The following is a 24,123-nucleotide window of genomic DNA, read 5'->3' on the forward strand; positions in this document are numbered from 1 at the left end:
CAAAACTTTATAACTCCCTAAGTATTCTTCCGATCCTAAAAATGGAAAACACTTTTCCGTATTAGTACACAAGGAATCTCGTGTGTAATTATTGGGCGGTTGATATTATCCACCCTGTATATTTATCTTTACCATATTTACCTTTATTAAGAGGTTCATGTACATGAGAAGCTCATAATTATTATCGATTTATGAGTTGATGAAGTAGTGTATGAGTCACTTTAGATTATAACCATTGGGACAAATCAATGTAATAATAATTTTTGTTGTATTTAAATTCACGCAGTTCATTTATTTAAGAAAAATCATATTGCATTGGGGTTCAGACTTACATTGTTTTCACTTATAAGGTTTTCCCTCATTGTACGCCTCATATTGCGGTCCCAACTCTCAATAATGCTCATCGAGATTTCCCGTTTAAAGCGTTTTTTTCATGACGATTGTCGAGAATAATTGGACAATGGTTTCAACGAATGCATGTTTGACGTTTACTAAATATAATTTCTGTATTTTTCCCTCCCCGACTATTTTTCATAAAAATGTACCTTTTTTTTCAACGAAGCATTCTTTAATTTGGGTTGCAGGGGCTCCAGAGATGAGTCGTACGAATCCTATCACAAATCCGGTTATAAACCCATTTGTTGCACTATTAGTTCATAGGCGCCTTAACGTTTCATGTTTTAGGGGCCTGGAATGGGACCCAGACATTTTTCGGGACCTCTTGAGAATTTAAAATGGATGGAAGAGAACAACAAGATTCGAGAACTTATAAAAACTCATTCTAAAATTGATGAAAAATTAACGAGACAAATAATTGCAGAATGAAGTATAAGTATTCAAGAATGAAATAAGTATTCAAAAGTCATGCGAGAGATAATTTCAGAATAAAAACAAAAAAATTCCAGAATTCATACGGGAGGGAATTCCAGAATAATACGAAAAAATAATTCAGATTTCATGAATAATTGAAAATTCAGTATTATATGAAAGAAAACAATTTCAGAATCAGTGAAAGCTTTGAGTAATTTGAGGCCCTCTGTTTGATTCGATGGCTCTGGGCTCAGCTCATGCCCCATTGGCCCACCTGTTAAGATACCATGAACTGGTTTCACCAACTTCTCAAAAAATAAACAAACATTTAGTCAATTAGAAATACGTAATATTTTTTGAATTAAAAATAGACCGATGGGTCGCTAAGTTCATCATGTCATTGATTTCGGGTCACGGCTGAAGAAAGTCAAGAACCCCTGTGTCAGGGGGAAATCAACGTTTAAATTTTGATAAACATGTCGGATACAATACTTGGTTCAAAATCTATACGAGTGTGTTTTTTTTACCGACCGAAGTGCATTTTTCATGATCTAAATGAGCATGAACTTTACTTTAGAGATCAGTTAGGAGTTAATAACTTGTGTTCGATTCATGTATATGGCACGTGGAAGGAATAATTAATATCTCTTGGCTAAACTATGCCCCCCCCCCTCTCTTCTAACTGACGTCATCAGCGGTTTATTAATAGCAAACTAGGTGATCGATACTCTTTGGTGAAACGATCGAAGGCTAAGGCTTAACACGATTAATAAAAACAGCATTTGTAATTAATTGCTCGAATAGGTGGAACTACCGTGCGTTAAACTTTACTTAACGATGTGCTTGCTTTATATTAGGAAAATATAATGCTTAATAGCATTAACCATGTTCTTTGTAGTTGAATGAATCTTTTTTTTGGTCGTGATCCGTCTAATCAGCAACGGTTTTTGTGAATAATAAATCACTCGTGGTCATCATAGCTGAAGCTACTGAATTCAGTGGAAAAAAAAATTACAAAAACTAAATTCTACAATTTTATATCTTGCATCATTTAGTTTCCCAAACTTTTTGTTTCATCGCCCTCTTTAGAATTTTTTTCTCTCATTGCAACTGCCCTCCTCCTAACTCAAACGAACCCATAGGATCCTATGTTATACCCGTAGTATCTATCGACCCTCTGGACCATTCCATCACTCGCTCGGGGAAGAGGCGATATTGTCCACTTTGGGAAAGATTGTTTTTTTTTATGTCCAATGAATGACTGAATTGTAGCACTATAATGGAAGGATTTTAGGAGGTTTGGAGCGAATGAGCTTTAAAATTCAGTTGTTTGACCCTCGTGAATCAGCAGGAAAACTTTTTTTTTTCCGGCTGAAGGTTGGTTTTCTGTGGTTCGCGGAGATCGAGCCGATCTCCGCGTAAACAAATCTCGCTACGGAGAGCAACAGGCCTACAACGGTACAAATTTTCAATCATTACGCTTCGCTCATAGTTCGTAAAATAGATCGTAGATGGCCGCACTATTACAATCATTACACAGAAACAAAATTGACGTTAGGTTCACAATACAGACACATATATCACACAACATGTACCGATTCGTTAGTAAGGCAGAGGAATATGGACGAGGTGCATGTGTGGTTTAGTAGTAGTAAAACTCATTTGGGCTATTTGGGTCTCGTGAATAAGTGATAAAATTCAGCTAGACTGTTTAAGCTCATTTCGGTCTTTTTGCTGTCGTAAATGAATAGTTATATTCAGTTGGGCTTTTTGGCCTTTGAGAATCAGCGATAAAATTCAATTGGGTTGTTCATGTTTGTTTCGAGGTGTTCGGCTCTCGCGGATGAGAGGTGAAATTAAGTTGAGCTGTTCGACTCTCGTCAATGTGTGATAAAATTCAGTTGGGCTGTTTCTGTTCATTTCAAGCTGGTCCTCTTGAATGAGTTTTAACTCTCATTCACGACGGCCAAACTGCCCAAAATCCTTCTATCATAGTGCAAACGATGTGGCCGCGAAGTTTTCATATACAGTAATTGGTAAAAACTTTTTATAACAAGAGTTTTGTTCAACAATAGAACTGATGGAAATACGATTAAAAAAAAAAGGGGGAATCATAATTTTCGTACGAAGTTATTATTTTTCTTTTTCGTATATGGCGATATATGGAAACAAAACGAAAACAAATATGACACTATAAGATATGAAGACCTTAAAAAGACAGTTGAAACACGAGAAAAGTTTACATCAAGCACAGATATGATGTGCGAGAAATAAAAATGGACGCGATCGATACTAAACATGCCATATTAGAATGGGAAAAAAAATTATTTAGAAACAAGGTCAGGAGGGTTGAGCGAATCCCAAAATAGAAAAATGTACAAGAGAAGAAAGATTTTTTTTCTACAAAGCTTACGAACTTGTTTAGTTAAACCTTTGCGGAAAAGAACTTTTCGGAAACATCTGTTAAGGGCAATAAACGAAAGAAAGAAGAGAAAACACAGAAAACCCCATACAACAACTAAATATATAAGAAAGAAGTGCGTAAGTGATCGACGAACGCTCGGTTGCAAGACAGTCGGTCAACAAAAGCTATATGTCTGTTCATGTTTTTACAGCAACATGGTGTCGTAATCTCTTCTCGGCTATATATAAATAAGACACATTTATCAGTATAACTCCATTCAGAATATCTCACCAAAATTAATTAAAAATAATCACGACTCGAGTTCCAAAAGAAAACATGAATTTTGGGTAGAAAATTTTATCTCAGTATACAATATTCAACTTATGTGGTCAACGAAAGAATGTACATGTAAGTAATCGATTTATTTAATTAATTGTTGAAATCAAGAGAAATACCAAATCCATGAATTAATCCTCTTACAGTGTTGTGTTTTTTGTATCTTTTCTGCCATCAACTTTGTTTTTTGGGTATAGAAATGACAATATGATTTGTCTTGATTAATTAATACATTGTATGTAAAGTGAAGGGTTCGACTAACATGTAAAAGGTTAAGAAAACTGTATTGTGAATTGTGAGGCCATAGCGCCAACAAATAAATCTTGCTTTATGATGAACATGCTTGATAAGTTTTGGTTGCCTAAGAGTTTTTGAATAGGCGCCAAAATCGATTCCAATCATTGTCTTTTTGTGATCTTACACAATTATGAAGAATGTTTATATTTATTTTTCAAAAACTTTATATTTGAATATACACGGCAAATACATGGTCAAAAAACCCACTATATAATTTATTTTCTCATTTTTTATTTCATTTATTTTTTGGTATTTTATAAAGTACATTTTTTTTTTCACCACAGTTTTGGTAAAAACTACGGCACAATTACATTTTTTATCTAGAAAAAAATGATTTGTTGTCACTTTTTAAGAGCCGTTGAAATTTTACGCGATAAGGCATTAATAAAATCGCACCAAATTGAAGGATTCGGAATCGAAGTTCAAGGTAGCAATTGCTCAACGTTGCTGAGTAAGACTTTATCTGTTTATAGATAACAGTATAAAATCAAGGTAAACAGCTTATTTAGCCATTTTAACCAATTAAAATATCTTCTGTAATTAATTAAAGTGCTGTGTTCATGCATTTTTTTTCAATTCAAAATATGCTAAACGCATCAATTTACATCAGTTTTCGCAAAACAGTTTTTCAGGGGGGGGGGGGTGAATCATAGATGGTTAAGAAACATAAAAATATTAATATACAATACATATATGAATGTATAATAATTACAAGAATGTATAATATTAATACTGCTTTTACAAGGGGACACCAGTATCGATTGGTAAGGGACAATGCGAGGTTGTGGTGTTGCAGGGAAATTTTCTCTAATAGGGTTGTTAATAAATGGAATATCTTACCCCCGGAGGTAGTAAATTGTAACACAATTGACACGTTTAAAAAGAAATACGATAAACATGTTGGGGTAAATCGAGAAGCTATTCATTCTTAGAATAAGACAATCATAATATTATTTATGGGCATTGTGTCATGTGTATATATTGTTTATAATTTTTGTGATTGTGTTTTTAATTGGGTTGCTGTATTTTTGAAATATATGACATCCATATTTGTTATGGGCATCTTTTTCTCAGTCACCTCGTTGGGCATTTTGCCTGTTGTGGCGTTGTATTTGTATTTGTAATTTTGCCTGTTGTAGTGTTGTATTTGTATAATAAAAAAAAAAACAGTTTGTGTAGCTGGAGAAAAGCCCATAAAATTATGGTTGTCATAGCCTGAACACAGCAACCCAAAGTTTACTCCTAATTATTGAGTATGATGGAGGGTCGCGCTCATCAGACGCGGAGCCCGTGGAATTGATGAAAATTCAGAATTAATGAAATAAAATATCCTAAAATCAATGACAGAAAAAATCCTTGAATTGAAAATCTGTTTGTGATATATAGTGAAACCTTGATAGAACACTGTTCTGCGGACTAAGAAAACATATCGTAGTAGAGAGAATATCATTATATCGAGAGGCTGCAGTTTAACATTAGAGTGTAGGCATTTCCAAACAAGACTTCAAAAAAACATCATTGCAAAGGGATTTATCATTACATCAAGGGTCGTTTTAGCGAGGTTTCACTGAATGTATATTTTTCACTTCTATTACGATAAATGCGGGGGCCCCAAACCGCAAGGAACCGGCGCGACCGAACCTGTCACACACCTCTAAGAGCGGCTCTGTGCAAATAAGATAATAATAACACCATGCTGTGTAGATATTGTTTTAGGGCCAAAAACATAACCAATTTAAATAAAAACTAGCTAAAATTTAATCGGCTCTTGCTTGTTGTACTGAAATTGTTATAAAATATGCAAATTGTGACGAATAGAAACAATAAATTATTTCTAATAACATGATAAGAAAGAAAAAAAAAAGATTTTGTTCACATATTTAAAAAGAATAATTGAAGAAAATGGCTAAGTTTATTCACTAGAGGTTTATTCATCGGATTTCGTTAATTGATTGTTTCACCGCGAAAGACAGAGCTCAGTCTTCGTATAAAGTGGGTAGCAAAACGCTGCTCCGGCAAAATAAACAGAGTTAATTAGAGAATTAGCGAGAGAGAGAGAGAGAGAGAGAGACACGATGGGTGCACAGTACGCGTACATGAATGAGAGCGCTGTACACGTGCCTATGTTTAGAAGCAGCTGAGTGAAATCGAATTATCATACAACCTCCATCGAAATTTCGAGGCGTTCATTAGCTCTCGCGTTCGATCTTCGAATATTCTCGAAAATTCTAACAATCTTAAGTTATGGATATTTTTGTTGTTATAAGGGGGATCTCATACCTTTTTAAGATAATAAAAAACTGCTCTAGCAAAAATATCATTAAAAATACTATTTAACCATGGATTTATTTCAAAATTTTTACACATATTTTTGATTATATATATATATATCACCTTTCATGTCAGTATAAAGTTTTATATATATCTCTAATACTTAATTTTTGCAAATTTTCAAAATAATGCATTATAAACAGCTCGCACGCATGATATATATATATATACACACATACAAGGTGGGTAAAATATACGTAGAAACTTTAAAAATTCATAAAAACAAGAAAAATAACTGAAATAAAAAACGGTTTGCAGGGTTAGTATCGCTAGGTCAGGGGGAATTTTTTTAAGACAGGAAAAAACCCCAGAAAACAGCCGATAGGTGGCGCTAACGTACACAAGTCAAAGAAAAGATACGCAAATAACAAACAGAATGCCTCCTCATCGTTTATTGCAGCAGTATGTGTTCCACATGACCACCACCACAGGGGATAACACATAATGTGTTGTATAATGTGTGATAATGTGTTATCCCCTGTGGTAGTGGTCATGTGGAACACATACTGCTGTAATAAACGATTTGGAGGTATTCTGTTCGTTATTTGCATATCTTTCCTTTGAGTTGTGTACGTCAGTGGCACCTATCGGCTGTCTTTTGAGTTTTTTTTCCTGTCTTCAAAAAATTTCCGTGACAGAGCGATGCTAGCCCTGCAAACCATTTTTTATTTCGGTCATTTTTCCGGTTTTTATGAATTTTTAAAGTTTCTACACGGACTTTTTGCCCATCCTGTACGTACAGGGTGTCCTGCAAGTGGCCCTATCTCATCAACCATCGTATGATTCCAATTTAAAAAATTTTCAACAGGCGTTCAAAAATTACCCCGTACCAGTTTTGAGAGTGACGATACAGTGTGTCGCGCAAAACAAAAGATCTAAATTTTTATGCGGTCCCCCTGTGCTCTAACTTCCAATCAGAAAGTTGTTGCGCTGTCTCTTCTGATATCAAAAATCAAAATTCCATGTTTCTAAATGCAGTATTCGCTGAGCTATTCGAATTCAAGAAACGGATGAAATTCATGAAAAAAAACACAGCGTTAAAAGCGGAAAAACCATTTTTCCCGCACCCACATTTAACGCTGTTCTTTCCCTAATTTCCTTCGTTTTTCGAATTCGAATATCTCAGTGAATATTGCACTTAGAAACATGGAATTTCTTTTTGTTGGCATCAGGAGAGACTGATGAAGGTACCGTATAAAAATTTCGATTTTTTATTTTGTTACACACTGTATTTTCACTCTCAAAACTGGTACAAGGTAATTTTTGAACGCCTGTTGAAAATTTTTTAAATTGGAATCATACCTTTACGATGGACGGTTGATGAGATAAACGCTTACAGGACACCCTATATATATATGTACGAGTATATATAAAGGGGACTCTTTCTCTCTCTGCGTTCAGTTCATAAAATGAAGCAAAAGATTGAGATTTCATTTACTCAATCTTATTTGAAATTTGAATTTTTGTGAATTTGAAAATATAAAATTTGAAATTTAATTTAAAATAAGATTGAGTCAGTGAAATCGCTCAATCTTTTGCTTCATTTCATGAACTGAACAGTTTTCTTATATTTTGAATCAGTTTTTTATTCAATTTTATTGATGTAATACTATTTTATCATGCCCACAAGCTGTTTTCAATGCCTTATTTTGAAAATTTGTAAAAAAATATAAGTATTGAAGATATGTAAAACTTTATACTAACACATAGGATAGCATATACAATCAAAAACATGGGTAAAAAATTTGAAGTAAATCAATCGTTACGTAACATTTTTAATGATATTTCTACAAGAGCATAGTTTTACCATGTTAAAAGGTATAAGACCCCTTAACTAATCCAATGTACGTAGTTACATTGTAACGTACGTCAAAAATAAATAGCTTAAAGTGATTTTGCACCAAATATTTATTTTGAAAATATAAATTTTTTTTTTGTATGAGATAAAGGATTTTAAAAATGTTTTTACGAGAGTAATAATAACACGGAAAAAAATTGTACGTTCGCAAAGCAAGTTTCTGTAATTGTTATTAAATTTATAACATTAATTATGCTATAGCCATGTCATATAAAAAAATGAGAAAAAAATGTTGTTATGCTGTGTGTAAATTTTTTTCCCAAAAAATTAATGCTTTGAAGAATCAGATTTGTGTTTTTTTATATAAAATTTCAAATAAAATTTAGTCTTTTTAGCATTATTTTCTTTATTTTTTTCATTCTAATGTAATATAATTGTATATATAATAATTACTAATGTAAAATAATGTAGCTAGTAGTATATGAATTCCTAGATGTTGAATATGAACGAGATAATTTTTGATTTTTTAAAGCTTTTTAAGGAATTTAATTCAACTAACTAACAGTGACTGTTCATTATATTTTGGCATTACATACTTCTTTGTATTTAAAAACAAAATGTATTTTCTGTAATTGGCATGCAAGAAAAGTATTTGTAATTTTTTTTTACGTCAAGTTGATTTTGAAATATTTATTGAAAAAAATGTTAAAACTCTAATATTCATTCTATTCTAAAATTTATTCTGACATTTATCTTATTCGAGAACTTAGTCTATGCTGAAATTTATCCTATTCTAATTCTATTTAATTTTAAAGCATATACTTATAATTTTTAATTAAGTCTATAATAAACTTTACGTGTGCAGTTACGTGCTTAACTCAATGATAAAACTTCAAAATTTTCCCTTCACGTAATTTCTGAAAATTTAAAATTATAGTATTATGCACGTATTTGTTGTTTTTAATAATTGCATTATAATAATAATATGAATTGCTCAATTATTTATGGTGAGACAATTGATAATTATCTTTGATCATGCTAGTAATATTTTCTCGATATATCAACTGTTAATTTCTGAAAAACTTCGCAGTTCACGATGTGATAATTGCATTATCCTTGAAGTAAAGCAGTTAATTATAAATGTAACTTCATGTACTTCATAGCTTAAAAAGAATTGTAAAACCCACACTAAAAAATGGAAATTAATTTTTTAATTCATTTGTACTTCAAATTAAAATTAAAAATCTAAACCTGCTTATAGCTGAAAACCAATTAATTATCTGTTTCGACTAAATTAACTTGTAATCAAATAGCAAAATGCAATGGTACTACTAAGTATAAGACGATGGGAAAAAAATTCAGCCAGGTTTTTGTGTAAAATCAGATGAAGAGAATAAACACATGTATATTGATGCACCTAATTAACTTATCGTAATACTTCAAACGTAATTATATCAAAAATTAATATTTTTGTAATAACCAAAATTAAATATTACACTTTTGCTTTTGTGTTGTTATTATTCGAGGGGATTGGTGCACGCTAATTTTCTAATACAAACATTTTCAAATTTTCCAATTTCCGAATACTATAAAGTTTTCTGCGTCTGTGTTCGAATTTTTTTTCAGCCTGCACTAAAAGTATTCTTCACGTATTTAATATAATATGCTGGCAGGCATTTCATTTCCATTTGTTTTCCATTATCATATTAGGAACATTTTTTCAAACACCATTTGTTCAAATGCCTTGAAACTTCGTGAGTCTCTCAACACTTAGGTGTTACATACTTCAACGAGGGAGGGTTTCTTATTAAAATGATTATAAGAGGTTCTATGGCACTGAGTAGGGATAAATTTCAGAGATTTTTGAAAAGGCTGCATGTTGTTGAAGTTAAAATTCGAGAAATAAAAATAACCAACAATCAAAATGCTAAATGCTCTGGTTAAGTTGTATAAAAATATCCATAGAGCTTGAGCACCTAAAGTGAACAGAAAATTTTTAAATGTTCTTTAAAGGAAGGAGATTTTTATCACAGGAAAGTATGAGAAGCCAAAATTGTGCACCAACCCCTGTTAAAAAATGTTTTTATGGATGGTATTAGCGTGATCAGAATTATTTTATTAGTGTCACACATCACATAAGAAAATGTTTTTAACCATCTAGGTCTCGCGTATATTTGAATATACATGGCGAATACATGGTCAAAAACTTGTAACAATTTCTTTCGTCAATTTTTTTTAATTTTAGAAATTACATCTTTCAGTGCATAATGCGGCTATGTACAATATTTTTTTTATCCAGAAAGAGTTGATTCCTTTTCGGTGTCATTTTTTGAGAGGTGGTGAAATTTCTCGCATTGAGAGTTTTATAAAATCGCATGAAATTGAGAGAATTGAAAATATAATTCAAGGTATAAAACTTTGGCAAGAAAGATTTTATCTGTTTATAAATAACATTAAAATCAAAGCAAACTGTATGTTTCAACTTTAAATTAACCACTTTATATAGCTAATTAAAGAATTCACTCAAATTAATTACATTGCTGCGCCATTGTATTGTTTCAATCAAAAATATGCTAACGGCAGTCATGTGCACCTGCATTTAAGAAAAAAATCAATACGTTTTTATAAGGGTGAACGATACAGGGTAAAATTAAATACAATCCACGCCGCTTAATGTGATCGCATCGCGACTCGAGGTTTCTGATAACAATAACTGAATGATAACTATATCCGAGGAAAATCTTGTTTGCAAGTATGATGACCATATATCCCGTTTATCGAACTAGACGTATGCTTAACGTGCATTAGTAAAACGGGACAAAACTCTGTTTTCCTTTCGCGTATAAATGATTGCAAAATGCTCAACTGTTCCATTTTTTTGGAATCCTTATTCTAAAACGGGACATTTTTTCCCATTTAAACTAAAAATCCTGCACTTTGTTTTAATTCAACCATTGTCAAGCGTTAGAATGGAAGCATCACGAATTACGATACTTTTTTATATGAACGATACGTTTTCATTGATCCCTCGAGAAAGTCTGTTAAAAACATAAATTCTAATAAAGTGACAAGATTCAAAGATATTTTTTTGCCTTCACTGTAGGAAGGTCACTGAAAAAGCAGCTCCACATGTGTACATGGATCACCGCGAACACTAAGACCCGATTACGACATTAAGGTACGGAAATGTTTATCAACAACGAAAAAGTGGGTGGAGAAAACACCTTCTAGCCTCCTACATAGACTTGCAGCCTGATAACGATAACTTACGGAGGAAAGAAAAATAATTTTTGTTAAATTAGCTTCAAAATGCAAAAAAAAAACTTTCAACGGAAAACTAAAATTGAAAACGTTATCCAAATAACTACGAACGAATTTTTCTCTACGTTATGATATAAGTCCATTCCTTGCAAAAGTGATAGCAATACCCGAATGATAACATTATCCGTGATTTTAATAAGCTGCGTCGACTGTATTAAAAAAATGGTTCAAAAAAAAGAAATTCACAAGCGACTTCATATTAAAATTTATAAAAACATTTTTTAATATTGTTTTTTCTTCATGGACTCCAACTCATTGCATCCCAAATACGATTTCCAATACTTTTCGGGCATACTTTCATCTTGCTTTTGACAAAATGAAAATACAGTGAAGAGATGTTATAAGGCAACGAAGATGTGAAGCTACTACCGTATAACCTCTCTCTCTCTCTCTCTCCTCCAAAAAGGCCTCCTCCTCTGACTCTCCTCTTCAAACAAACACCGTAACCTCCCGGAGGGTAGAATCGAGGAGGGAGAAAGCATTACTATTGTCTACTGTGGAGAGGGACTTGCATACATGCACACACACATACATTTCGAATCACCATATACTTCCCTAAGTCACCCTTCCATGTCGATAATATGAGAGCGCAAGAGCGAGCAAAATGGAATGGATTCGCGTGGTTTCTTGTCTATCGTGCCATACGCGGATTTATTAAAAGAGAGAGAGAGAGAGAGAGACAGAGGCAAACACCCCTCCGGATAGGGAATGAGAGGCACCGGTCGCCCAAACCCTTGGATCCTGAGTTAGAGGGTAAAAGAGAGAGAGAGATAAAGGGAGGCTTTTTTTGCATTGACAGCAGCGCCCTACCCGAAAGCCCGAAGCTTCATCCTACACGTAGGGCTTCACTGTCAGTTGAGTTTGATAGCTGGGAAAGCTGCATCTCAGGCGCTCTTTTTCATTTGGTTTCTTTCCTCTGTATCTCTTATTTTTTTTAATACATAATAATTACGTCTAGTATTTAAAAAATATATATATACATATATATATATATATATTATTGAAAGAAGGCTCAAAAACTTGAGTTTTTTTTTTAAAAGTTTTAATTTGATAGGTTTATTTCTTTTTTTTTCTTCTAAAGTTCTTTCAGCAGAAGCTTTTCTTATTACGTTGATTATTTTACAAGCGATGTCAGCTGCTGGTAAGTTGCGTTTCGAAAATTTGCTTTTTTGTTAAAAAAACAATTACATTGCTTTTTTAAATACGTTTGATATTCCGTTTAATTCTTTTTCGGTTTTTTTTTAAGAAAAAAGTTTTCGTTCAATTAATGGGGATAAGTAGAGGAAAGAGGGTTTTTGTGATGAAATTTTTCAGAGAATGTTGTATAATTCGGTTTCCTAATTATTAGTTGGAGAAATTTCTGGTGTTTTTGTATGTTCGATCAATAGCATTTATAAATTAATAAATTTTAGAGGTGTTTTTACTTTAAATACGTGAGATTCATTTAATTATTTACTTTCAACAATTTTTGTACTTTAAATCGAATCAGCAATAAACTCTTCTTCGTCTAGAACTTTGGTAATTAAAAAATAACCATACCAATCAATTATCAATCTGAAAGAAATAATGAATTTTTAATTAGAAAATAATTGTTTTAAAAGGAATTTATAGAAATTAATAAAACTATTTTTAAGCAATATTGCTGTCAAAACATTTTGTACTTAATTTCTCTTTAAAAGTAAACTGCAGTTGAAATTTAAGAAACTCCGTTATCAGAAATATAGTTAGATGAATTCAGAAATATAATTGATTATATTTTAATTTTCATGAAAAGTTTATTGCGAAAAACTTTGATTTGTAAAACTTGAAACCGAAGTTTGCTTTCTTGATTCTCTCTTGTTTTTAAATGTATCAGTTCCATTTGTAATAGTCGACGCACACATTGAATTTTATTTTATTTTGGCCTAACTGAATTTGAAATCCGATTCCTATTCATGGGAAATTTTTTACTTTAAAAAATTTATTTAATGGAACTTGTACTCCGGTTATAACGCGATCCCAGAATTTAAGGAATCATAGGATATTTAAGAAAGAGTTTAATATATTCAGTGACATTTGAGGGTAATAATTTAGCATTTTTTATGTGATACTTTATATTTATTCACCTACCATTGATGTTCATAAATTTATTTTAAAATATACTTTTTACTATTAATTTTTTTTCTTATAAGAAAGCAATTAATATACAGTATTTTCTTGATTCATGATTAATTTATTAAAGATAATATGATATGATATGATATCATTAATAATTCCAATAAATTGCTTGAATTTCTAAGCTTGATTTTGGAGACTTGCGATGCTCACTGATGTGAAGTTCATTCAATTTTTAATAAAGTTTTTCTAGGAATTAAATATGAGAATATAAATTTATAATGCCCAACTAATTTAATTAAGGTTCAATTGAAAAAATTAAATTTAGAAATAGAGATTTTATTATACATGTATAATATTATTATGTTATGATTTAATGATCAGATGCATTTACACGTCAGAATTTTGCAAAAACTCAATCTCGAAAGTGATAATTTCATTTTTGCTGTGTTTCTTCTGATAAAATTCATCGGATTATTTTATTTAATCAAATTCTCTACAAAATATAATTATTAAAAAATAATGATAAAAAATACTACTTTATTATTTAGCGTTATTAGATGTTACCGGTTGAATAATAATTGAATTGTGGCTGTAGATGCAATAAATTGATTAAGAACGACTAAATGCTATCGTGATTAATCAAAATTGACTCTCTACATGCATGAAACCTAGCCAAAAATATTAAAATATTACCGTTTTAGGATTACGATCGTATATGTTGAATATCCATCAATACATTTTATTGTGTGTTAAATTACGTGACAATTGATAAATCGGCAGGCAACGCCTTTATCACACACACACGCAAATGCATCTGCTCCATCAGTCACCCAATCGCTCACTCGATCACGCAACACAATGACAGATAGTCACTAATGACGTCATCGTTTCTTTTGTTGAAGCATTATGACTCCCATATTCACACGTTGGTAAATATAAAAGTATCCTATATTCAAACTCCAAAAAAAGAAAAATTTTGATGTTGTTTTCTGAAAATAAATCGATTAATTATTATAATTAACGATATTAATAAATATCTATAAAAGTCACGCAACTAAATAAATTAAGAAGTTTTTCAATGTCTATAGCTTCATGTATAAACACGACATAGAGAAGAATTTGCCCGCGGGCACCATGGCTTTCGCACACTCTCCTCCTTGGCAACCGGAAAATAATTTTAATTTTATTATACAGGGTGTTCTGTTAATGGATCAACAAACTCAGGGGGTTGTTAGTAGGCATCAAGAGGAACAAAAATTGCAATGGAACTTGGTGTCGCAAACCACGTTGAGAGGGTGAAAATCGCGAAAAACGCATGGAGGTTTCGACGTCACGCTGGAACAACAAAAAATACAATACTACAAAAAGATTTTTTTGATTAATTATTACTACAAGAGTTGTTGGAAGTGGCAGCCGCTGACGTCATTGCGCAGTCTACAACGACGTAAAAACGATTCCCGGACGTACTTGAAGATACCAGGTATGCTTTTGATGTCTGCAGCAGCGACGACAATCCGCGTTATGAGATCATCCGGTGTGCGCACAGGCGTCGCATAAACGAGTGATTTAAGGTGACGTCAGATATGGTGGGCAGACCCACGAACGCATTCAGCGATCAACTGACATCCACCTTTCGTCTCCTCTGGACTCAGAACCTGCATGCGTTTTTCGCGATTTTCACCCTCTCAACGTGGTTTGCGACTCCATGTTGCATTGCCATTTTTGTTCCTCTTTATGCTTACTAACAACCCTCTGCGTTAGTCGGTCCATTAAGAAAACACCCTGTATATCAAGTTTCTTTGTTGTACAGATGCACCGATGTGATGAAAACATTGACAGGGTTGAAGGTTCTAAGTCTTCCCGTATGTACGGGAATCAAGCCCGTGCGCAGAAGGAGGAGGGCTGTATTGTATTGTATATCAGGATTGGGCAAATCCCTAGAGCCAGATCATCATGGCGTCTAAGAAATTGGTATTGGCTGAAAAAGTCAAAAGAAGTATTATTTTAGATTTTTTTTTCTCTGGGTAAAAATTCGAAAAAAATTTTGGCACCTAGATTTTTTTGCGATTTGTCCAACCCTTTTGTATAGTAAGTAATTATTGGGAGAAAGGGGGCTCAAATACTCGCAGCCCTATATTTCATCACCTATGTACGCACAGTTAATGAAGTAGCATTATGTGACTATAAATTTGGAAATGCCCCTCACTTTCACCTGCTGATGTGTGAAAATTACACATGCGCCCCCTAAGTACATATAAGTATAAAAAAATATTTTGAGGTCGAATTAAATCGAAATAATTCCGTTAAATAACTTGGAGAATTTTAAAATTGTAGGAAAGAGACTTCCTAGATATTATTCCGCTGGATATTATAAATTTTTCAAATTATTTTCGAAAAATTCAGATTGTCAAAAATCTGATCCTTTAATTTGAATTGGACCTATTCTAATTTCTAAATTTGAGGTTGCGTTATTCTGATGTTTGAATTTGACCTATTTTGGTCTCTCGTGAGCGTGAGACATTAATAAAGAAAAGGATCGGACCGATGATAGAAAATATTATTGAAGAATTTCTTGAATTTTTCAAGAATAAATTTTGAAAACTTAATATAATTTCATAAAAATCCTCGCAATTTATTTTAGGAAAATTCCTTTGTGATTATATATATATATATTCTGCATCGAAGAGAAAATTAACAAAAACAGATTTCAATGAAAAATTTCAAAAGTTAGAGCATCGCGCCACAAAAGGCTGCTTTATACACATAACTCGAAATTAAATATTATGAAAAGGCGAAAGATGAGAAGTTATTGAAAAATTGTAAAAAGGAAAAATATGGATCAATGAGGAGGTCGTTCTCAAGGGGGAATCCCCACATTGCTCCAAACTGCAAAAATGTTTCTAATGATAGTAAGCCTAATAGGCATAAAATTACCAACGACACTTTTGCGATAAACAAGCTTTGGAAGTCAAACAGCAAAAATGGGAATACACAATTAGAATCAAAATATGAAATAACAAATGAGTTAAGAACACAAAAATATGTATACACAAAGTGTGTTAAAAATTGAAAAATGAGAAAACTTGAAGAAAAACATACCAAGAGTAAGACTCTTTTTAAAGCGTGACGTTTGATTGTGTATATATATATGTCTGGAGATTTTGTGTGTAAAATTAAAACTATTTAACCTCTCTGATTAAATATAAATGTGTTACAATTTATGGGTAAAAAATTCTTCATTGATTGAATAAATCATAAAAAACACCAAAATCAAGAAAAATGCAGAGAGGGGAAAAAAACCTCAACTCTATATGAATACATGTATTAATTTATTCAAACACTTGTAATTAAATTTAGCATTTTTCTCTCGCAAATTCTAAAAAAAAAAAGTTTTTTTTCTCGTTAAATTAAGCTTTAATTTCCTTTGAAGTTGATAAAATAAACTAAAATGAGTACTTAATCACCTTTTCCGCAACTTCAAAATGTTGAAAACTTTTTTTTTTCAACAAGAATCAGTGAAGAAATCTTATAATTGGCTCATTTTAATTGTTTCTAAATTCTTTATTACTGATTCTTTTTTATTGCGATTAAAAAACCAGGTGAAAATATCTAGATTGTGACTAATGATATTATTATTTTTTTATTCGATACTGGTGATCCTGTGGTTTCAAAAAAATACTTTAACGCTCAAAAAAACCTGCAACTTTTTATTCATTCAGCGAATTAAAAGGTGGAAATAATTGTCGTAATAGAAGAAAATATTCCAGAATATTCTGACGATTTTAATATTTTTAATTATAACAGTTTTTCATCAGAAATTAAAAAAAATTTAATAAAAAAATTTTAATAATTTTTGAACTCATTTTTCCATATATGGGGTCGGGTTTCTGATACGCAATCCTATTACGCATGACTGAGAGGCAAATAAGCTTCCTATGCATCTAGACACAAGTAAGCAAGCACCCTACCCCACTCATTTCTAGGTGTGCACCAGAGTCATTCGCATGTCTGGAGGGATGGGGGGGGGGCCTAAGCAAGTCTCCTACACATTTCCAAAGGAGGGGGTGGGAGAATGTACCTGAATTCTACGTGTTTCTCATAAGTAAATAATCCTCCTATGCCTTTCTAGACGTACGCAAGATTGCTATACATTTCGTGTAGGGGTACGCACACTTCCTAAGTATTTCTAAGGGTAAACAAGTCTCTTGCGCATTTTCAGGCATATGGGAGCCTATCTTCCACATTTCCATTCATGCGTAAAGTACAAATACAAATACAAGGCCACAACAGGCAAAATGGGTAACGAGGTGGCTGAGAAAAAGTTGCCCATAACAAATATGTATGTCATATACTTCAAAACTATAACAAACATAATAAAAAGGCAATTACAATAAAATATTGTACAATGTGCCCATAAAAAATACTTATTGTTGTCTTATTCAAAGTATGGATAGCTTCTCGATTTACCCCAACAAGCTAATCGTATTTCTTTTTAAACGTGTAAATTGTAATAGAATTTTCTACCTCCGGGTGTATTAACAGCCCTATCCTATTAGAGAACAACTCCCTGCGACAACATAACCTAGAATTGTCCCTTACCAATCGATACTAACCAACTAACTAACCGTGTGATGGCTCGGTCCATATCCTACGAGACTTCTAACCGAAAAGCCATCACCGGGAAACATATTTTCAAAACGGTTAAAATGCAAAATCAAATAATACATATGCTCATCCCATACGCATTCCACAATTTCCAAACATTTGGTGTCCCCTTGTGAAAGCAGTCGATTGACGGTGTAACAATAATTCATGATCCATCCTATCCGTCCCGTTAAAAATTTTTAACAATTCGATCATGTCTCCTCGACACCTGCGTTCATCCAATGTGAACATATTCAAAAAAAAAAGAAGTCTCTCTTCATAGTGCTTTGAATCCCAAACAGTCTTTCACGGCAATTTAGGGGTGGTAGTGCCACCGAAGTATTTTCAGTTTGGGTTGAGTGCCGCGAGAAATTAAAAATTCTCAAGGGGGTGCCACGAAAGTAAAAGGTTAAGAAATTTTTAGTATATTCCCGTGTCACATACGATGATGTGGGGATGAGAGTCTATCTTCTTATAAAGTGATTTCACGATGTTATATAACTAGTACTACTTATAACCCCCTCCCTCCTTATTTTCTTACGAAAATTTCAAAACTAAAGGGATGGCTGTTGAATTTTTTTTTAATCGAATGATTTTTTGTTTGTTTTTTTTCACAAAAAGTCATCTCTTTAAAATGGCAAGTTTGATTTTTATTTGAATTTGAAAATTTCTTTGAAAACTCTCGAACTTTTATTCACAGTAAAACCTCGCTACAACGATAAATCCCTCTGCAACGATATTTTTCGAATCTTGTTTCGAATTGTCTATAGTCTAATGAACTCCTTTCGTTACAACGGTATCCTTTACTACGATAAATCCCAAAGGGTATTTCAAAACTGCTACAACAATATATTCTCTATATTTCACTCAAAAAATCACCTTCAATGTATTTTTAAATTCCTCGCCAGTGTTTGCTTTTCCAAAAGTGTGTGATATAGAATCGGTTTATTTATTGCCCGAAAGTGTTATTCAAGTTGCCCGAAAGCTATTTTCTGTGTAGTTCACAAATGTGCTATCTCAGAAACTACTTTACAGGGTGAAACAAATACTTGTAACTGAATTTTACTCATCAAATAATAATTTAGCATTTTTTGCTGCGAATAAACTTTTTTATAGAGATCATTCGGGTAATATGGAATACAACTATTATTTTTTCGATTATTCCAGTTTGAAACATGGTAGAAACCTGAAACCTGGATTTCTAGAAAATTTGGTTGCTTGTCTTTGACATGTGTATATAAAAAATAAATATTATAATTATGAAAAAAGGCATTTAAAAAAATCATTTTCATGGGTTAACGTGGAATAGTTGAATAATAAGGAGCAGAGGGGTTCAAAATGAGGAAAACTAATTCGAATCGATCAAAAACAAGATTCATTGATTCTATGACAATGAAAAATAGCAATTTCATTGTATGCTTTTTGTAGTTGATGATGCGATGACGTCATAGTCTATTTAAAAGAATCACAAATGAAATATTCCTAATCTGCCTTAAAACCGTCAAGGTGGGGCCCACAGAGAACAGGACACACATTATTTCTATACACACCTTTCTTCCTTTTTAACTTATTAAACTCTTTCAATTTTAAAGATATTTTATTTCAACTCAGGTAATACCTATAGTATTGCATATTACCTGACACACCAACTGTGAAAACAATAGCGTTCTATTTAATCGCTAACTGAAAATTATCAAAGCACAATAAAATGCAACGCTTGTGATGCACATAGTGCTTAGTTTTAAATTATTGGGCACGTTTCCAATAATTAAGAAACAACTTTTTAAACTTGCCTGAGTAAATTTCAGGAAGTAGAAAAAACAAATGTTCTTTTCTAAAGCAGCCGTGGGGATGGTGACAGTCGAGTTACACTGACTTAATAGCATCATGGGGTCATTTTCAAGTACTTTATCATTGTTCCATTTGGCGGCCATACCTGAAAGCAGAGAAAACCCGATATTTCACATTACTCGACTATTCCACAATATCCGAATTGTGTTTTATTTCTAACTAATATATTATAAATGCATTTTATCGCGGTACCAACAACGTCTGTTCGGAACAGATGCTAACCAGAGCATAAATTCTGTGGCGCCTAAATAATAATGCTACCTCTCGATATAACGATAATCCCCTCTACAAGGATATCCTTGGTCCGTAGAGTATCGTTATATTAGAGGTCTCACTGTACTCCGATTTCTAAAAAAAAATCATGAATTTTTTATTGTTATGCTTGCCTATAAATGAAAAGTGGTTTCATAACTATAACGCGTATTTCCATGATGATAAAGGGAAGAAAAGTCTCTTGCATTATTCTCTAATGCCTCAAAATAAAGCGATTATTGTGAGATAAGAAAGGGCAGGCTTTATGTATCACGTGACACGAAAATGTCATGAGAGCTATTTCTTACCCATCACTAAACAGAGCATGAGAAATCATTTTCCTCTACTATCGTCATAAGTATAAGGCGTAAAAAAAAGATATATGTAATAAAACTAACTTACATCTGCCTCCAAGCCAACACAAATTATGCATGGAACTAAAAGATTTTCGGTCAAGTACGAGGGCCAGTATTTTGGAGATTTTTGGCACCGCCCTTTGGTTCAGGGTGTGGCAAACTAAAGTTATCCCGAACAAAGAGCAACTCATAACACTTATGAACTTATTGCTTTTTATACAGAACGAGCTGCTCCAGTATCGATTATTCAGTGATTTACTCTCATCACCCCAAAACACACGGGATTGAATCTTTTTTAAGTGGGGGGGGGGGGTGTCATGGCATTTGAAAATTCAAAATGTCGATATTAAAAAAAACATGTTTTTCAAAAATATTTCATTGGATTGCAAATCAAATGGGAAAAATTTCATGTGAATCGGTTAATTGGTTTTTTTTTCCAAAATAAAAGACAGGAATAATGAATTAGAATATTGATTTATTTTACAATATTGATGTATTCTGAGAATATTTTTTCATTAATATGAATTTTTTCATTTATTTCTAAAATAACTTTTTCATCAAACATGAATTACCATAAATAATGAAGTTATTTTTCAATCAAAAATATTAATTTTCATGAATTCTGAAATATTTTCAGTAACACGCATTTCCTTCAATTGCGTAATATTTACATTAAATATGACTTTCTTTCAATTCTAAATTTTTTTCATTAAATGTGAATATCTATAAATTCTGAAAATAAGTATAAATATTTCTTTCAATTATTAAGAAATATTTTTCACTATTTTGTATATAAATTTTTTCAGTAATTTTGAAAATATTTCTCTAAATGATTCTGGAAATATTTCTCTAAATAATTCTGGAAATATTTCTTTCAATAATGCTAGAAATATTTTTCATTATTTTTTTTTATTAGTTTTTGTGAACATTTTTTTCGTTATTTTTTCCAAATATTTCTTTCAATAATTCTAATATTTTTTTTATTAATTCTGAAAATAGTTTTGAAGTATGTATTCAAGAAATAAATTTTGAACATGTTACATAAAAGAAAAATAATGTACCAAAAATTCTGAAATTTTTTAGGAATGTTTATTCAATACGTGATAGAATGAATCTCCAATTTAGCAATTCACTAATTGCAAGTATTTTCAAAAGAAAATGTTCTATTCATATTATTGATATTTATCTTTTTCTCTAAATCTTAAAATTCATAAAATTCAAACGAATGGCCACATCCACGCGTTCAAAGATCATTTAAACTTGCATATGTCATAAATATTCGTACGAAATTTCAGAAATTTTTTTGCAGTTGTGTTTTCTTGTGAATCTTACGGATATGCTCAAAAACTGCAATCTGAGAAAATAGTGTTTAAAATGTTTTTTTCCTTGTATATATTACGGTAAATGTGATAAATCGGTTATATATTATGCGTACTTACCAATCGTCTTGGTAAGTTTGATAAATTTATCACTTTTTATCACTTTTATTGGTGAATATGCATATACGCTTGAGTACTGTGCATAATCACGGGCAAAAGTGATTAATTTAGGAAATTTAGCAAACTTACAGAAATGCTCTTCAATTATGCATAACAAACTGATTTATCGCATTTAACTTAACATACATATATTACGGTAAATGTGATTAATTATTATGTATAATCACCAATCATCTCAGCGCTTTTGATAAAATTATCACTTTTACCAGTGATTACGCATAATACCCAAGCGTCATTGGTAAATGTGTTAAATACTAACTTTTTTTCCACTTTTATCAATGATTATGCGCAATGCCCTAGTGTGATTGGAGAATTTGTTAAATATGAAAAAAATTCCATGAGTCTCGGTAGTACTTGGCGAATATAGCCAGACCCGATGTACGGAATAACTTAATGAGTTTTATGATTAACGATTTTTCACTTTCGAATCCTGTCCCTCTGCGAATAGGCTAAAAATGAGAACTTGGAACATAGGTTAATAATCGAGAATACAATGGTATGTCTTTGCGGCCCGCAGGCTTCTCTGAACGTTTAATTTGGCCAGTGATTTCTGAAAGATTGAAGATCCCTGACCCCTTTACCATCGTCACGGGCCATAGGTTGAGGAACACTGCTCTAAAGGAATAAGCCCGGATCACCAAATCGTTGTAGCCGAGCCGTTACAACTGAAATCGTTATAACCGAGTTTGACTGCAGTTTCATGTGGCACCTTTTAAAGAAACATTATTCCATGAGAATAGCTCTTCCAATAAACTTACCACTGAAACAAAGTCATTGCCAACTTAATGAATATCAGAAACCGACTCTTACATCCCCCAAAAAAGATTTCCTTACCATTCATGAAAGGTTCGAAACATTAAAATTTTATGTTGCCATGGTCCATGAGTTATCAGTGATATGGGGAGGGGGGGGGGTTGCTATCTAATGTGGAAACGTAGCTTCCAACAAATATTCTCGGTTACTCGAAACACGGTAAAAACCATAAAATTCCGACATATTCGCTCCCGAATTCGGTATTCCCGTTTCCCAAAATGGCACAGCGAGGTATGAAAGGCAAACGCGCACATTGAAAAGCGTACAAAATGACCTATCGATTTTTTTTTTTCGGTGAAGGTTATTTTCTGAGCAATTGATAGTGGTTATTCCTCCCACGTAATGGACATATTAGAGATAGATACGGAGGGGGGAGTAAGAAATAGCTTGAAAATGGCGGCCACCACGTTCTTCTATTCTTTATTTCCCCCCCCCCCCCCACTGCAGTGAGTTTAATGCGGTATCTACGCCATTTTTGGTCTCCGGTGTAACAGGATCATTCCTAGAAAAGTTATTCCCATTTAGAGGAAAGATATGATTCTGGATATTTTATTTTATTTTTTGGAAGGGGGGGGGGTGGGGTGAATTGTAGTTTCTTCAACACAAGAGCCGCACTTAGGGGTGTGCGGTCTTCAGGTAGGCCCAGCACCTACGGCAATAATTTCTTTTTCTAAATTCTGAATTTTCATTCATTCTGGAATTCTGAATTTTCATCTATATTCTGGAATTCTGAATTTTTATCTATTTTGGAATTCTGAATTTTTATCTATTCTGAATTTTTATCTATTCTGAATTTTTATCTATTCTGAATTTTTATCTATTCTGAATTTTTATCTATTCTGGAATTCTGAATTTTTATCTATTCTGGAATTCTGAATTTTCATGTAGAAAGAAATCAATCTGAAATCATTTTCTTTCATGAATTCTGAATTTTCATGAGTGCTGGAATTACCTCTGTCAATTATTTTCGTTATCTTCGATGTATGAATTTTCGAATGCTCCACTTCCCTCTCCCACAGACCGAGGCCACAAAACCGAGGTTGAGGGGCGCCGAAATAATCAAGACGTCTCTGGCCACACAATTATTTTCGCATCGGGCCCCGCCTCTGGCCGTGCTTCAACATCTCCAGAATTTGATGTTTAAAATTTTTATGGAACTGAAAGTACGAAAAACGTAAAAGGTTGAGAACCGCTGCCTTAGAACATGACCTAATAGCCCGGAAACTGCTTGTAAGTCATTAAGCGCCGGCCATGAAAGCCCCAGACAATATTCGTCATTAATTCTGATATTATTTCTGAATAATTTCAGAATTA

General features: G+C 32.5%; 1 protein-coding gene across 13 annotated transcripts in view; it reads left to right on the plus strand.

Annotated features, from left to right (window-relative positions):
• The window catches only part of LOC149087955 (ELAV-like protein 4), a 96,289-nt gene that overhangs the window by 6,548 nt on the left and 65,618 nt on the right, over positions 1-24,123 (plus strand). Inside the window, exon 1 of one of the 13 annotated variants that reach the window (XM_089242979.1) lies at positions 12,132-12,438. The exons of the other annotated variants lie outside the window; for them this stretch is intronic. Coding sequence (XP_089099105.1) covers positions 12,426-12,438 — 13 coding nt within the window. The 5' untranslated portion in view covers positions 12,132-12,425. Of the gene's footprint in view, positions 1-12,131; positions 12,439-24,123 lie in introns of those variants that run through there. 13 annotated transcript variants of the gene reach the window in all.

Source organism: Pholcus phalangioides, unplaced genomic scaffold, assembly GCF_987345545.1.
Source record: "Pholcus phalangioides strain wild (caught in Gottingen) unplaced genomic scaffold, Ppha-v1.0 ptg000003l_1, whole genome shotgun sequence".
Lineage (NCBI taxonomy): Eukaryota > Metazoa > Arthropoda > Arachnida > Araneae > Pholcidae > Pholcus > Pholcus phalangioides.